This window comes from Hordeum vulgare, chromosome 1H (genome assembly GCF_904849725.1).
Source record: "Hordeum vulgare subsp. vulgare chromosome 1H, MorexV3_pseudomolecules_assembly, whole genome shotgun sequence".
Taxonomy (NCBI): Eukaryota; Viridiplantae; Streptophyta; class Magnoliopsida; order Poales; family Poaceae; genus Hordeum; species Hordeum vulgare.
The window spans coordinates 457,873,775-457,888,358 of record NC_058518.1 but is presented as its reverse complement, the minus strand read 5'-3'; the positions used below and the strand labels follow the sequence as shown (position 1 = coordinate 457,888,358).

At 44.1% G+C, this 14,584-nt stretch overlaps 2 protein-coding genes across 2 annotated transcripts; both read right to left on the bottom strand.

Annotated features, from left to right (window-relative positions):
- Positions 1-2,458: 2,458 nt before the first annotated feature.
- LOC123400640 lies at positions 2,459-3,149 on the bottom strand. The gene has a single exon (XM_045094658.1). It carries the CDS (start codon positions 3,026-3,028, stop codon positions 2,459-2,461), a length of 570 nt encoding a protein of 189 aa, XP_044950593.1. The 5' UTR covers positions 3,029-3,149.
- Positions 3,150-12,797: 9,648 nt separating this feature from the next.
- LOC123414300 lies at positions 12,798-14,584 on the bottom strand. Its single transcript, XM_045106649.1, has 2 exons — positions 13,342-14,584; positions 12,798-13,156 (listed from the first exon to the last, which is right to left on the bottom strand). The coding sequence occupies exons 1-2, from the start codon at positions 14,465-14,467 to the stop codon at positions 13,062-13,064; spliced, it is 1,221 nt and encodes a 406-aa protein (XP_044962584.1). The 5' UTR covers positions 14,468-14,584; the 3' UTR covers positions 12,798-13,061.

Sequence of the window (14,584 nt, the reverse complement as noted above, 5' to 3'; positions counted from 1 at the left end):
GTGTTACTGTTGCAAAGTGGCACCGCAGCGCTGCAGCGACGAACGCGGTGACGGCAAGCTTTTGCTGAGAAGAGCACGCCATCGGGGTTCGCAACAACCATGGTGCTCCAACCCACCTCGCCGCAGCGGCCATTCACGCATCGTGCGTTGTTGCGCTGCAGCTCCAGGTGAAGCATTACCGAGCTGTGACAGGCCGTCGGTGCTGCGTTGCAGACCGCCATGTTCGCGCTCCATTGAAGCATCGTTGGAGCTCGCCGGTGCTGCGTTGGAGCCCCGTCATGCATGAGTTCGTGCTTCAATGGCGCATCATTGGTGCTGCATTGGAACACCGCCACGCTGGCATGACACGCAATGGAGCATCATCGTAGATGCAACGGGTCACTGCTGAGCACCGTTGCGCCGGTGTGGCGGAGCATCGCGGAGCTGCGGCGACACAGCCCCTAGTAAGAATATGTTTCTTTGCGAGGTGTTAGCTCACATGCATCAAGAAAGTAACTACTCTCTGTCTCTCTCCCTCCCTCCTCCCCTTAGGTTAAACCTCGTAAGTCAAAGCCCATCGTTAAATTAAGTATTGATTAAGCCTTTAGATTAAATTAATTCCAGCAAACTTTTTCCAATATGCTAATGATCTGAGCCACATATATATGTTAAGAAATGTCCTATTCAAGAAAATCCTCAAGAGGATAAGCTTACGTAGTACCAACCAAAGGCATGAGTTTGCCAATAGGCAAGCATTTCACATAGTGAAATAAACCTAACAAGGACAAGACCAAGTCATCAACCCCATACCAGCCGAAGGGGTGCGTATGTGTACCTCACCTTAAGAGGTCATCAATCGAGTTGTTTAGACGATAAACATGAATGAGAGAATGTCATGTGTAATTCTAGCAAAAATATGTAGATTAAATCCCATGCTGCCAACCCCCTCCCCCACACACACACGCACACACGCAACAGGCAACACGCACACACACCATGTGCGTTTCAAGTACTTTCGGTCCTTACTCCTCCTACTAATACGTGTTGACCATTTTTCTACTTTTATAATTACTCCCTAAAAATTAACATTGACATCATTAAAAAGTCTAGAAGTCGCTTGTGCGTTTCGATTGCTAGCCGTGAGCTATTCTATGAGCGACACATGTGTCTACTTTTTATCTAATTAATTTAATTTAGGATATTTTTTAACGTAGTTCACTTTCAGTTTTGTAGTGCTTTTATATCATTAAAAATAGCACACTATAATGTGTAAGGTATTGCCTTGCTAAATAAATCAGTGTACATTTGCAACACATGTGCCCAGCTTTTTCTCTGGTTCTGATTTTTTCACAGTTTATCCCTAATTTTGTAGTGTGTTTAGACCACTGAAAAAGCATCATATAGCTTTCTAAGCAGTGCCACAGTGAATAAATTAATGTGTAATGTTTTGCAAATTGGTTTATACTAGACTAGATGTTTCTTATGGACTTCGAAAACTGTGCAGTCCCACCCAATCAAAAGCTACTAAGCTAGGAGCCACCAGGTGCGTTTCAAGTGCTTTGGGTCCTTACTCCTCCAACTGGCACATGTTGATCATTTTTCCTCAACTTTCGTGAAAAATAATTAGACCCCTAAAATTAACGTTGAAACCATTAAAAGTCTAGAAGTCGCTTGGTGCATTTCGATTGCTAGCAATGAGCTATTCTATGAGCGACACATCTGTCCACTTTTTCTCTAATTTAATTTTGGATTTTTAACGTAGTCCACTTTGCAGTTTTGTAGTGCATTTAGATCTTTACAAAATAGCATGCTATAATATGTAGAGTATTGCCTCGCTAAATAAATCAGTGTACATTAGTGACATGTGTGTCTACCTTTTCCTTTGGTTTGGTATTTTTCACCCAGTTTATTCCTGATTTTGTAGTGTGTTGACCACTGAAAATACGTTCTTATAGCTTTCTGAGCAGTGCCTCACTAAATAAATCAATGTGTAATGTTTTGCAATCACGTATTTTAGAGATGGCATTATTTTGCAATAACGCACTAATTTTTTTCAAATTGGTTTATACTAGACAAGATGTTTCTCATGGACTCGAAACTGCACGGTCCCACCCTGCGGGAAGAATAGTCTGGAGGTCGATGTCTCTCGGTTGTGTCCAGGACACACCTCCATCGGGATCCACCTCCCTCCACCAGATGGAGAGGCAGAAAAAGAAGAGGTGTGCAATCCCCAGCCTGCCGTCTTCCCCCCACCATGAGGATAGGACTGTTGCTGGCATCCTCCATCTCTTCCGGATGATGAATCTCTGACAGACAAGAGGTTCCAAAGTTGTATTCGAGAATACTGCAATCTTCAACATCCTGGTCCCGGAACAGGAGGAAATAGAGCGCGTCTCCTGCGAGTACACTAGGCGTGCAGAAACAGATTTCATCTTCATCCTCAAACATACCAATGTCGGTGACGGCCGGAGAGCTCCAACTAGCCGTCTCCGATGAGTAGACGGACGCCGTAGCAAACCTGCTCTTCCTGGTGAAGGATGACGAAAACAACGCGGACTGGACCCGATTGGCAGTCACCGTGGCGGCAGTTGTCCGCAGCACAGAGCACCGAGGCAGACCAGCTTCCCGTTGCCGACATTTCGTTTTCGAGGCTGCCAAACACCGTTTGTCTGCCCGTGATGGGGTCCCAGACGACCAGCCTTGCCATATTCGCATCCTCATCCAAGTACCGAAGGAGGACCCGGCCGTGGCGACAATCTTCCACGGAATAGTGGTGCTGGGGGTCGAGGTCACGCGCGAGGAAATCCGTGGTAGGCCATAATTCGGCGCAGGGTTCCGGCCAGTTTTGGAAGAAGCCAAGCATGGGAGGTGTTTGGTGGAAGTCGCCGTAGCGGCGACGGAAGCCGTCGCCGGCGAGGAGGCCGCGCCATGGCTTGCAGACGAGGGAGGAGCGGAGAAGATTACCAGGCTCGTCCTTAGGGAGGCGGATGAGGATCTCCTCCACGAGCTCCTCCATCTCGCCAAGCTCCCGCACAAGCACCGCCGCCATCGTCGCTTGTGTTGTGCCTGCGGCCGCCGAATTGGGTGCTAGGGTTTGGAGTCGGGAGAGGACGAGTAGGACTGAGGGGAAATTTCAGACTATCTGTCTGCCGCCCCACCTACTCTTTTTCTTTTCTTAGGGTGCCCCATCTACTCTTACTATTTTCCGTTTCACAAAACAGTCCTTGAAAAGCTAAAATATCAACCGATATGCAACTCAATTGAGATAGTTTCTTTCTTTTAGCTGTCAAAATGGAATAGAATAGAGCCATCTCAGGATGTACAGAAACCTGTTACTAAGATCGATAAAAAAAGTTTATCCTCTGACTCCCCCCTTCTGAAAATTTCATTTCATGTCGCGTAATTTGTTAGGAACACATGCCAAAGGGGGTTAAACGAGGAATTTTTGGATGATTTTACCCATCGCCTACCAGATCCCGCGCGTCGACACGCACTTCAAATTCACATGCATGCAATGACCTACCGCATCCCGCGCATGTTACCTTATATCCATATCTTTGTATGTCGCTCTAGTTAACCCGTGTAGGCCATCGCTCATTCCAAAACGAAAAGGATCCTTTAAAGCTTACTAATTCGTCACGATGCGTGTTGCCACCCGGTATATTTTTATGATACAGTGGTAGAAATTTTCATAAATACAGAATCACAAAAACATGTTGATTAAATTTGTCCACCACTAACGAATACATCGTTTCTTTTTTTTTCACAAATACGCAAAGCTTGTGTATTGTTCATTGATAGGTAGAAAGAGTATGTACACACAAGGTTGGCACACGAGTGCAACAACCTGAGAAGAACAAGAGGAGATGCTTATCCCCAAGACAGAAAAAAAAAACATGAAGCTAGTTCAGGGCATCCACAATGTAGTGTTTTGCTGCCTCTAAAGACCGCCTCTAAGACTTTAAAGCAGGCACCATACACTGCACATCCAGCCTCTAAGCTAAAAAATGTTGGAGTCGCCTCCATGCTAAGAGGCTGCCTCCAAGCTTCTTCTTTGATTTAAATAATATAGTGGTTCTACTTGTCATTTCCGTGGCCCCGGAGCTCATCTAGGTGAGTTTATGAGAGAAAGAAATATATTATATTACATCTGGGGTAAATGCTTAGAGGCTGCAGCATCTTTATACATTGTGGTGTTTTGAGCAAAGTTTAGAGGCAAGCATGTGAGTCCCGCATTAGAGGCACGACTGTTAGACTTAAACACAAGCTGTGCACGGAATGTGCATGTGATAAGTAGGAATAGGAATCCATGTATGAGTTTGTCGACTGATGGATATACACGTATTCGAGTAGGACAAGAGCTGGTATCCGAGTAGTGCTTTAATTGCTAGCTTGTCCTATTTATATGTGTGTAACCTGCCTATGATGAGTTCAGATCAATACAAAGTGATTAACGGAAGCGGACACGATTCCCGTGGCAATCATCTCGACGCCCCTGTTTCTCGCGTTGCTTTGACCGGATAGTTTCGATCAGCAAGAGCTCATATAGTATACGTGCACGTCCAGCAGGAATTGCTCTCATACGTGCGTCGGCTAGCTAGCTTAAGGAATCCATCCTCCAGGGAGCTAGCTTGCTTGGTACGTGTGACTGCAAAACCAATACGCTAGGCCAAAAGTACAGGTTGACGAATCGCGACGTATATATACAACGAATCTCGGCGTAATGTATCTCATCGAGTTCATCAGCGAGCTTCGTTCGTCATCGTCGTTCGTCGTCGGTCATTGCCTCTCGTCGGAAAGTACTCGGCGTTAGGTATGGGCCATCAATGGTATCTAGAGCAAGGTTGATCTTCTAGTAACGGGAGATCATGTCAGACGAGGAGAAGGACAAGAAGCTGGCGGAGTACACCGGTGTGGCTAAAGTATTTGCGGCTCCGACGAGTTCGTCGTACCCATGATTTGAACGTGAGAACTTCGGGGTCTGAAAGGCCCTGATGGAGTGTGGTCTGCGCGCCAACGTGTTGTGGGATGCAGTTGATCCAGGAGGCGCCGCTTTCAAGAAGGAGGGAGCTGAGCATCGGAAGGATCGACAGGTGAAGTCGGCGATTTATTCGGTGATTCCGATGGATGTCTTTCAACACGTGATTGCCAAAGAACAGCGAAGGAGGTGTGGGATACCTTGAAGCTCATGTTTGAGGGACAGAACCATGTCAAACAAGCCAATCTTCAAACTCTCTTAAAGAACTATGAGACTTTGGTCATGGATGACAATGAGTCCGTGGACGCGTTCGCTTCACGGGTTGCTACTCTCGTCAATCGGATTCCGCGCACTTAGAGAAAACCTCACGGAGGCCTCGGTAGTCCATCGGTTCTTGCGCGAGGCTCCTCCTTGGTACCTGGAAACTGTCACGACGATCGAGCAGTGCGTCGATCTCGCGACCCTGTCCATTGATGATCTCGTCGGACGCTACAAGGCTCACGGCGAGCGTATGCGGTACAGTCTCGGGGACGGGAGCAACGATGAGCTTGTCATGCTCACACGGGCTCAGTGGCAGGCGCTGGACTCAACGAGAGAAGGTGAGGGCTCTAGCAGTTACGCTTGCCAAGATCGTGTGCCAAACGAACAAAGTCAGAAGGACGCCGGTGATGGCGTTCCGAAGAAGAAGAAGAAGCTTGACAAGCGCAAGATCAAGTGTCAAAATTGTGGCATCATGGGGCACTTCAAGTGGAAGTGCAAGAATCCCCAAAGAAGAAGGCGTTCATGGCCCAGCAAGGATATGAAGGTGACATGATGTTGATGTGTGAACTCGAGAATGAGGAGGATCCAATTCTTCAAGTGTCGGCTAAAGAAATTGCCGCACTCCGTGAAGGAAAAGTTTTGCTCCAAGATCATGGTTTGGAAACCGGTATCGATGCTACGTTACAAAATACAGCTATACAAAAGGATAAGATCAAGCCTAACTGATCCGCATATTACATCTCAACAGAAAACAAACGCACGCGTTAATATCCCTATACATATATTTCATCAGTATCGAGATGATATTTTGAACCTAGCTTGTTGCAAATAGAATCTTAACGTATATCTATAAGAATAGTCGAATACACCATCAGTAACTTAAACGAACATCCTTTAATCAGTACCTCCGTCTGTTATGAGTTCATGGGTAATAGCAGGTAAACGGGAATATTTAGTCTACTCACATAATTCAAAGGCTTACAGATTCCTGTTTTTACCCTATAACCCATCGCGAAACGCACCTGCAAATTAATTGTTAGTTAACTTGTCAAAGGGATTGTATTTGAGGATTCCTAAAATATTTTAGGCTTTTTAGCAACCACAAAGATCTCACTTAATAGTTAATACTGATAATGTCACCTCATTGTCCTTGTTTGAAAATCTCCAGATTTCATGGCTATTAAAATTCCAATTGTTAATGTTTAGTGAAACCCAGAGAGAATACTAAAAGTGGTATATTTGCATGACATTTCTCAAATAATGGATGTAGTGGTAACCTATTTTTACTTGCTTGTTGGATAGAATTATTTATCGAATTAATTAGTTAATCTATTATTATTCATAGATATCATATCATCTATGTTTCGCTTTCATGTCACAAGAACTGATGGGATTCTGGCAAATTTGCGAACAAAAGATTTTTTGCTAAATGTTTCTCAGGCTCTGCTACTGGTGTTCACTCACTTTGCTGACAAACATGTAGTAGTACAAACAGGAAATTTCAGATTGTCCATTTTTATTTTGAATGGTAGCTTCAATCATCAAGAATTCTGATTGCCATCTTCAGATTGCCCACCAGGCTTAAGTACAGCGTGTATCTAAGCCATATGGTTATATGCACGTCTTAGGATATATTTTTCAATTCTGCAGGTCTGATGTAAATTACATCACAAGTACTTAGCTTCTTGCTTACCCTCCAGTCCTGACTATATAGGATAATTTTGTACTTGATCTATCTTTTACTTTGTTTTATTAAAAAGTAAATATAGTTTAATGAACCATTTTATTTTTATTGGTTGGCACTACTGAGATATCTGCTTTCTTGCATATGCGAGCATTTGATATCGTGAGATCGTAAGATCAATATTACGGACTATTTATGTGTTAGTATTCTGGGGTTCCTTGCTAGCTAATACCCATGCATTACATATTTATCGCTCTTTGATAGTTACAAGGGTTATTGACATGAAATGGTCTCGTATGCTTCATATAATATACACACTGTAAGTTCTTTGTTTATATGCCTATGGTTTTTGCCACCTTGGAACCATACGTGTGTGCACGTACGATGGAGCTATGTAGAAATAGTTGTTTCAACAATGGTAAGGTACAACTGCGCAGCAATTCGCGGCTTTCCTTCTAGTTACTAGGATCCCAATATCACATTTGCTGCAACATGCCCATAATCAGCTCATTTGTATGGGGCAAAAACCTGATAACACTATCACTATGCAAGGTTCTGAAGGAGCTAATAGCTAGAACATAGATCAAATAATGGTTGTAAACTAACAACACATAAGATATCGAATAGGATTTGCCCAGAAAACATTTGAAAACAAAAATATGTACACTAAAATGAAATAAAATGCATAAGAGGAATAAGAATCAATCTGTTGCTTTTGTTTTGTGAAACATTGTCATACCTGCATGTGTTTTTTTCTATCTAAAAAAAACGGATTGCTATCCTACTACTGCGAAAACCGAAAAATGTTTATCTGGTAGAACATATTAGTAAGAAGGAAAAGTATTAAAATCAACCGGATGATTTCTCTCCCTCGCAAGCCGCTTTCTCCGTGCGACACGTACCTGTGGGTAGACCACATCTTTCCCCTCCATGCGACCAACCTTATCTCTTTCGCGTGACAGACGCCCTCCTCAGCTCGTTCTTTCTTCCTCGCATTTCCCCTTCCCAATTTATTTCTTCGACGCTCTGCCTCATGCCATGGTTGCGCCTTCTTCTCTCTTCCTGCCCTCTCCCTCCGGATCCCACGAAGGTGTGTTACTGTTGCAAAGTGGCACCGCAGCGCTGCAGCGACGAACGCGGTGACGGCAAGCTTTTTGCTGAGAAGAGCACGCCATCGGGGTTCGCAACAACCATGGTGCTCCAACCCACCTCGCCGCAGCAGTCGCCATTCACTGCATCGTCGTTGTTGCGCGCTGCAGCTCCAGTGAAGCATTACCTGAGCTGTGACAGGCCGTCGGTGCTGCGTTGCAGCACCGCCATGTTCGCGCTCCATTGAAGCATCGTTGGAGCTCGCCGGTGCTGCGTTGGAGCCCCCGTCATGCATGAGTTCGTGCTTCAATGGCGCATCATTGGTGCTGCATTGGAACACCGCCACGCTGGCATGACACTGCAATGGAGCATCATCGTAGATGCAACGGGTCACTGCTGAGCACCGTTGCGCCGGTGTGGCGGAGCATCGCCGGAGCTGCGGCTGACACAGCCCCCTAGTAAGAATATGTTTCTTTGCGAGGGTGTTAGCTCACATGCATCAAGAAAGTAACTACTCTCTGTCTCTCTCCCTCCCTCCTCCCCTTAGGTTAAACCTCAGTAAGTCAAAGCCCATCGTTAAATTAAGTATTGATTAAGCCTTTAGATTAAATTAATTCCAGCAAACTTTTTCCAATATGCTAATGATCTGAGCCACATATATATGTTAAGAAATGTCCTATTCAAGAAAATCCTCAAGAGGATAAGCTTACGTAGTACCAACCAAAGGCATGAGTTTGCCAATAGGCAAGCATTTCACATAGTGAAATAAACCTAACAAGGACAAGACCAAGTCATCAACCCCATACCAGCCGAAGGGGTGCGTATGTGTACCTCACCTTAAGAGGTCATCAATCGAGTTGTTTAGAACGATAAACATGAATGAGAGAATGTCATGTGTAATTCTAGCAAAAATATGTAGATTAAATCCCATGCTGCCAACCCCCCCCTCCCCCCACACACACACGCACACACGCAACAGGCAACACGCACACACACCATGTGCGTTTCAAGTACTTTCGGTCCTTACTCCTCCTACTAATACGTGTTGACCATTTTTCTACTTTTATAATTACTCCCCTAAAAATTAACATTGACATCATTAAAAAGTCTAGAAGTCGCTTGGTGCGTTTCGATTGCTAGCCGTGAGCTATTCTATGAGCGACACATGTGTCTACTTTTTTATCTAATTAATTTAATTTAGGATATTTTTTAACGTAGTTCACTTTCAGTTTTGTAGTGCTTTTATATCATTAAAAAATAGCACACTATAATGTGTAAGGTATTGCCTTGCTAAATAAATCAGTGTACATTTGCAACACATGTGCCCAGCTTTTTCTCTGGTTCTGATTTTTTTCACAGTTTATCCCTAATTTTGTAGTGTGTTTAGACCACTGAAAAAAGCATCATATAGCTTTCTAAGCAGTGCCACAGTGAATAAATTAATGTGTAATGTTTTGCAAATTGGTTTATACTAGACTAGATGTTTCTTATGGACTTCGAAAACTGTGCAGTCCCACCCAATCAAAAGCTACTAAGCTAGGAGCCACCAGGTGCGTTTCAAGTGCTTTGGGTCCTTACTCCTCCAACTGGCACATGTTGATCATTTTTCCTCAACTTTCGTGAAAAATAATTAGACCCCTAAAAATTAACGTTGAAACCATTAAAAAGTCTAGAAGTCGCTTGGTGCATTTCGATTGCTAGCAATGAGCTATTCTATGAGCGACACATCTGTCCACTTTTTTCTCTAATTTAATTTTGGATTTTTTAACGTAGTCCACTTTGCAGTTTTGTAGTGCATTTAGATCTTTACAAAATAGCATGCTATAATATGTAGAGTATTGCCTCGCTAAATAAATCAGTGTACATTAGTGACATGTGTGTCTACCTTTTCCTTTGGTTTGGTATTTTTCACCCAGTTTATTCCTGATTTTGTAGTGTGTTCAGACCACTGAAAATACGTTCTTATAGCTTTCTGAGCAGTGCCTCACTAAATAAATCAATGTGTAATGTTTTGCAATCACGTATTTTAGAGATGGCATTATTTTGCAATAACGCACTAATTTTTTTCAAATTGGTTTATACTAGACAAGATGTTTCTCATGGACTCCAGAAACTGCACAGGTCCCACCCTATCGCTTCATCCTCACGCACCGATCTGGTGTAATAGTGTCTTCTTCTCTTCTTCCTTCTCTCGGTGAGGACCACCCTTCCCTATGTATCAAACACATCGAATCCCCATTGGTTGCCGAACGACGCCCCGCCTCTTTCCATGGCTGCAAAACACCGCATGCCCCGACTTTGCCCACTCCACCGCGGGGAGCCTACGGCCGCCAACGTGGATTTCCAGGGATGGGCTACATAGCATCATGGCATCCTCACATCCGTTCTCACCATCACGCTCTCTGTGTCAATGCATCTCCCCCTATCCACGGGATTCAACAGCACAAACTCAGCAACCACGTCGTTCTTCACTACCCGGCACAACTCCGTCGACCGTCGCCGATTTTGCCTACCTCGTCAACCTTAATTACCTCGGTCATCTCCGAGACTCCCCGGTTGCAACGCCTTGCCTCGACCGTTTCCACCTTGCCGACCGCCTCCACTACATTCGCCAACCTAATTACCTCGGTCGTCTCCTAGACCCCCAACCGCAGCGCCTTGCCTCGACCACTTCCACCTTGCGGACCGCCTCCGCTACATCGTGGCGATCACGACCCCGATTTCAACTCCGGTAACCTCTTCCCGCCTATTCGACCAAATGCAATTTTCTTTCTCGCTGTGACATGTGACTCTACTTCCTATGTGTTTTGTGAAAGTATTGTTTGGTCAGTTTCAGAGACTGCAATTTTTCAAATTTTGTAGGACATACATTTAAATACAATGCTTTTGCAAGGAAGAAGGCATGCACACATGTCGAATTTGATGCTTATCACTTGTGGACTGAGTACTGATAGTTTATAGTTAGCATACAAAGGTTGCTTGGCTAACATAATAGTTTTATCATCGAAAATGGTTATCAAATATTGCACCAATGAATGTCCATGAGCAAACTTTCTTAATAGTGCTTGCGGTATTAGAAGATTGTGTGGTAATTATATTTGATTAATGCTTCGATCTATTCAAAAGATCTGCATTTGTGTGTTTGATTGGTAATAGCAGATTTTGCTCAAGATATAAAGAACTAAAAAAATTATATTTTGTGAACACCTATTTTTATGGCCATCTCATGTTTATCTCTTTCTAAGATCAAGTACGAGTATGAGGCGTGGTTATTCATTTATGTGCACATTTAGGATACTATTTGAGTAAGTTGAGGATTTCAGTCTACATATGAGCTCACACCTTCTACAAAGTGAAGACTCAGATATATCAGGCTAATGGTTTTGCTTCTGTTCGATGTTTATCAATTTTTAATATTAAGTACAAGTATGAGATGAGGATATTCATCTATGTGCACACTTAGGCTACTATTTGAGAAAGTTGAAGATTTCAATCTACATATTACACCTCCTACAAACTGAACACACAAATAAATGCGGCTAATAGTTTTGCTTCTATTGTCTGTTTGTAGCTCTAACTAAATAAACATGTATTTTTTATTAGCTTATATATGCCGTGCTAGCAATTTACCTCCGAGTTAACATCCGAGTAAATAATGTAATCGACCTAGCAATTTGTACTTTTTTCGACAGTTTGTAATCTTCTCACACTACTTGGTAAAACTGAATAACAACAAATACACACGAGGAACCAACAAATTAAGTTGCAATTTAGCCAACAATAGACTCATACATGGGTGCGGCATGGCGCCATTCCTTCCGCCTGGTAGTCCTACTCATTTGTGCAAAATTTGAGTCAACAACAGATGTATCATCCATCTAAACATTGACCAATAGTATAAATAGGGCACACCAGCAATAGTGGAGAACCACTAGACTGAGCCAAGAAGCTAGGAGAGGAACAGGCGTACCGTAAGTCACAACATGCAAACAAGCTTCAGTAGCCCTTAAACTAAGAGAACATAGGATATGGGAGTTAACCGAATAGGATCTGGTCTTATCAGATTTATAGAGGGGGTAATTTATAAAACAAAGTAAGAAATGGCGGCATCTGTTCTTGCCAGATTGAGGTTTTTGAACATGGTCCCTTCTACGTCTGCTTTTCACATAAGATGTAAGAAGGTAATATAGGTTCCGCAGAAGCCCATGCAAGATACTCCTGCAAGAACGAATGGGTATTCAGTAGAGGCATTCTTTATGCTTCCATGATGATTACATATATTTTGTTCATATATATTGTCTACAGCATTTCAGGGTAGCAAACTTTCTCGCTCTAAAAGACCGAATTTCTCTTCGACACATATATCCTTTATGCAAAACAAATAAGAGGGCAAAAAAAGTGATCAATCAACAACAGCTTAAACTTAAACCATTGAACATACTAGTATATATTCATCGTGTTCACGAAGCAGCCTACTCCGTTATTGATTAAATTGCGCTGGAAAGACATCGACATCAGTAGACAAGTTGGCTATCAGTTGTAATGGTATCATAGCTCGGAGGCTCATTAGTACTTCCTCCGTTCCTAAATAATTGTATTTGGAGAGAACTAGTCTAGTTTTCTCCAACTACAATTATTTTGATACAAAGGGAGAACATTACTGTGTGATCCATTCACAAGAGTATGCAGCTGCTAGCACTATTTAAAATTTTAAATATGCTACTTTGTGTGGAGAGAAATGTATAATTATGCATAAAACTTTCAGCCAATTTGTTTTACATAAAAGACAACTTTCCCCAGCTTAAATGGAATCAGGGTTTGAACATTGAACAACAAAAACATCCATAGCATGGCTAACAAAAATAGAGAATTAACAAGACATGATAACACAAGTCTAGCATCACCCATCAAACTCACACCAGTATCCCATCTAATTAACTTTGAAAACCAACGAAAGACAAGCACCAAAACAGCAAACTGAATTTCAATGCTTGAGACTTTTGCTTCCTCGTTGCTATGTCAAGCTTCACTTGATGCTTCAGCCACAATTCCAGACGCCAACTCTTCAATCTAAACTTCTTCAATGCTTGAGACTTCTGCTTCCTCATTGCCATGCCCAGGTTCTTCATCACTTGATGCTTCAGCCAGAACACCACCAGCCGCCGCTGAAGAAAGAAACAATCATGGAAGAACAAGCAGTCAGTATGCTGAGAAAGCATCATAGTGTCTGCTGATTACACATTCACTATTTTTATTTGTGCCACCTGCGACTGAAATATATTACAAGTAATTAACATCTATTCCCAAATCACAACTATATATAAAAAAAGATGTTAATTAAGGTACATACCTGGAGGATGGTAGAAGCTGACGTAGGGAAAGAGGGTCCATCTGACATGTGGATGTTGATCCAGCTTGCTTGAGAGCATCTTCAAGCTTAGTGACTTGAGATCAATTTCGTAGGTGCCGAGACTTGTGGTTACAAAAATGATGTCAGTACCCTCGACGGAGCCAACCAACTCTGGTGATACTGTGAAATCACTAGCGGGAAGAATAGTCTGGAGGTCGATGTCTCTCGGTTGTGTCCAGGACACACCTCCATCGGGATCCACCTCCCTCCACCAGATGGAGAGGCAGAAAAAGAAGAGGTGTGCAATCCCCAGCCTGCCGTCTTCCCCCACCATGAGGATAGGACTGTTGCTGGCATCCTCCATCTCTTCCGGATGATGAATCTCTGACAGACAAGAGGTTCCAAAGTTGTATTCGAGAATACTGCAATCTTCAACATCCTGGTCCCGGAACAGGAGGAAATAGAGCGCGTCTCCTGCGAGTACACTAGGCGTGCAGAAACAGATTTCATCTTCATCCTCAAACATACCAATGTCGGTGACGGCCGGAGAGCTCCAACTAGCCGTCTCCGATGAGTAGACGGACGCCGTAGCAACCTGCTCTTCCTGGTGAAGGATGACGAAAACAACGCGGACTGGACCCGATTGGCAGTCACCGTGGCGGCAGTTGTCCGCAGCACAGAGCACCGAGGCAGACCAGCTTCCCGTTGCCGACATTTCGTTTTCGAGGCTGCCAAACACCGTTTGTCTGCCCGTGATGGGGTCCCAGACGACCAGCCTTGCCATATTCGCATCCTCATCCAAGTACCGAAGGAGGACCCGGCCGTGGCGACAATCTTCCACGGAATAGTGGTGCTGGGGGTCGAGGTCACGCGCGAGGAAATCCGTGGTAGGCCATAATTCGGCGCAGGGTTCCGGCCAGTTTTGGAAGAAGCCAAGCATGGGAGGTGTTTGGTGGAAGTCGCCGTAGCGGCGACGGAAGCCGTCGCCGGCGAGGAGGCCGCGCCATGGCTTGCAGACGAGGGAGGAGCGGAGAAGATTACCAGGCTCGTCCTTAGGGAGGCGGATGAGGATCTCCTCCACGAGCTCCTCCATCTCGCCAAGCTCCCGCACAAGCACCGCCGCCATCGTCGCTTGTGTTGTGCCTGCGGCCGCCGAATTGGGTGCTAGGGTTTGGAGTCGGGAGAGGACGAGTAGGACTGAGGGGAAATTTCAGACTATCTGTCTGCCGCCCCACCTACTCTT

Excerpts from the sequence above, each read along its gene's own strand:
- LOC123414300 (XM_045106649.1), bottom strand. The coding sequence starts at position 14,467 with ATGGCGGCGGTGCTTGTGCGGGAGCTTGGCGAGATGGAGGAGCTCGTG. Across the intron at positions 13,157-13,341 it reads CAGCTTCTACCATCCTCCAG|CGGCGGCTGGTGGTGTTCTG; the intron begins GTATGTACCTTA and ends TTCTTTCTTCAG.
- LOC123400640 (XM_045094658.1), bottom strand. The coding sequence starts at position 3,028 with ATGGCGGCGGTGCTTGTGCGGGAGCTTGGCGAGATGGAGGAGCTCGTG.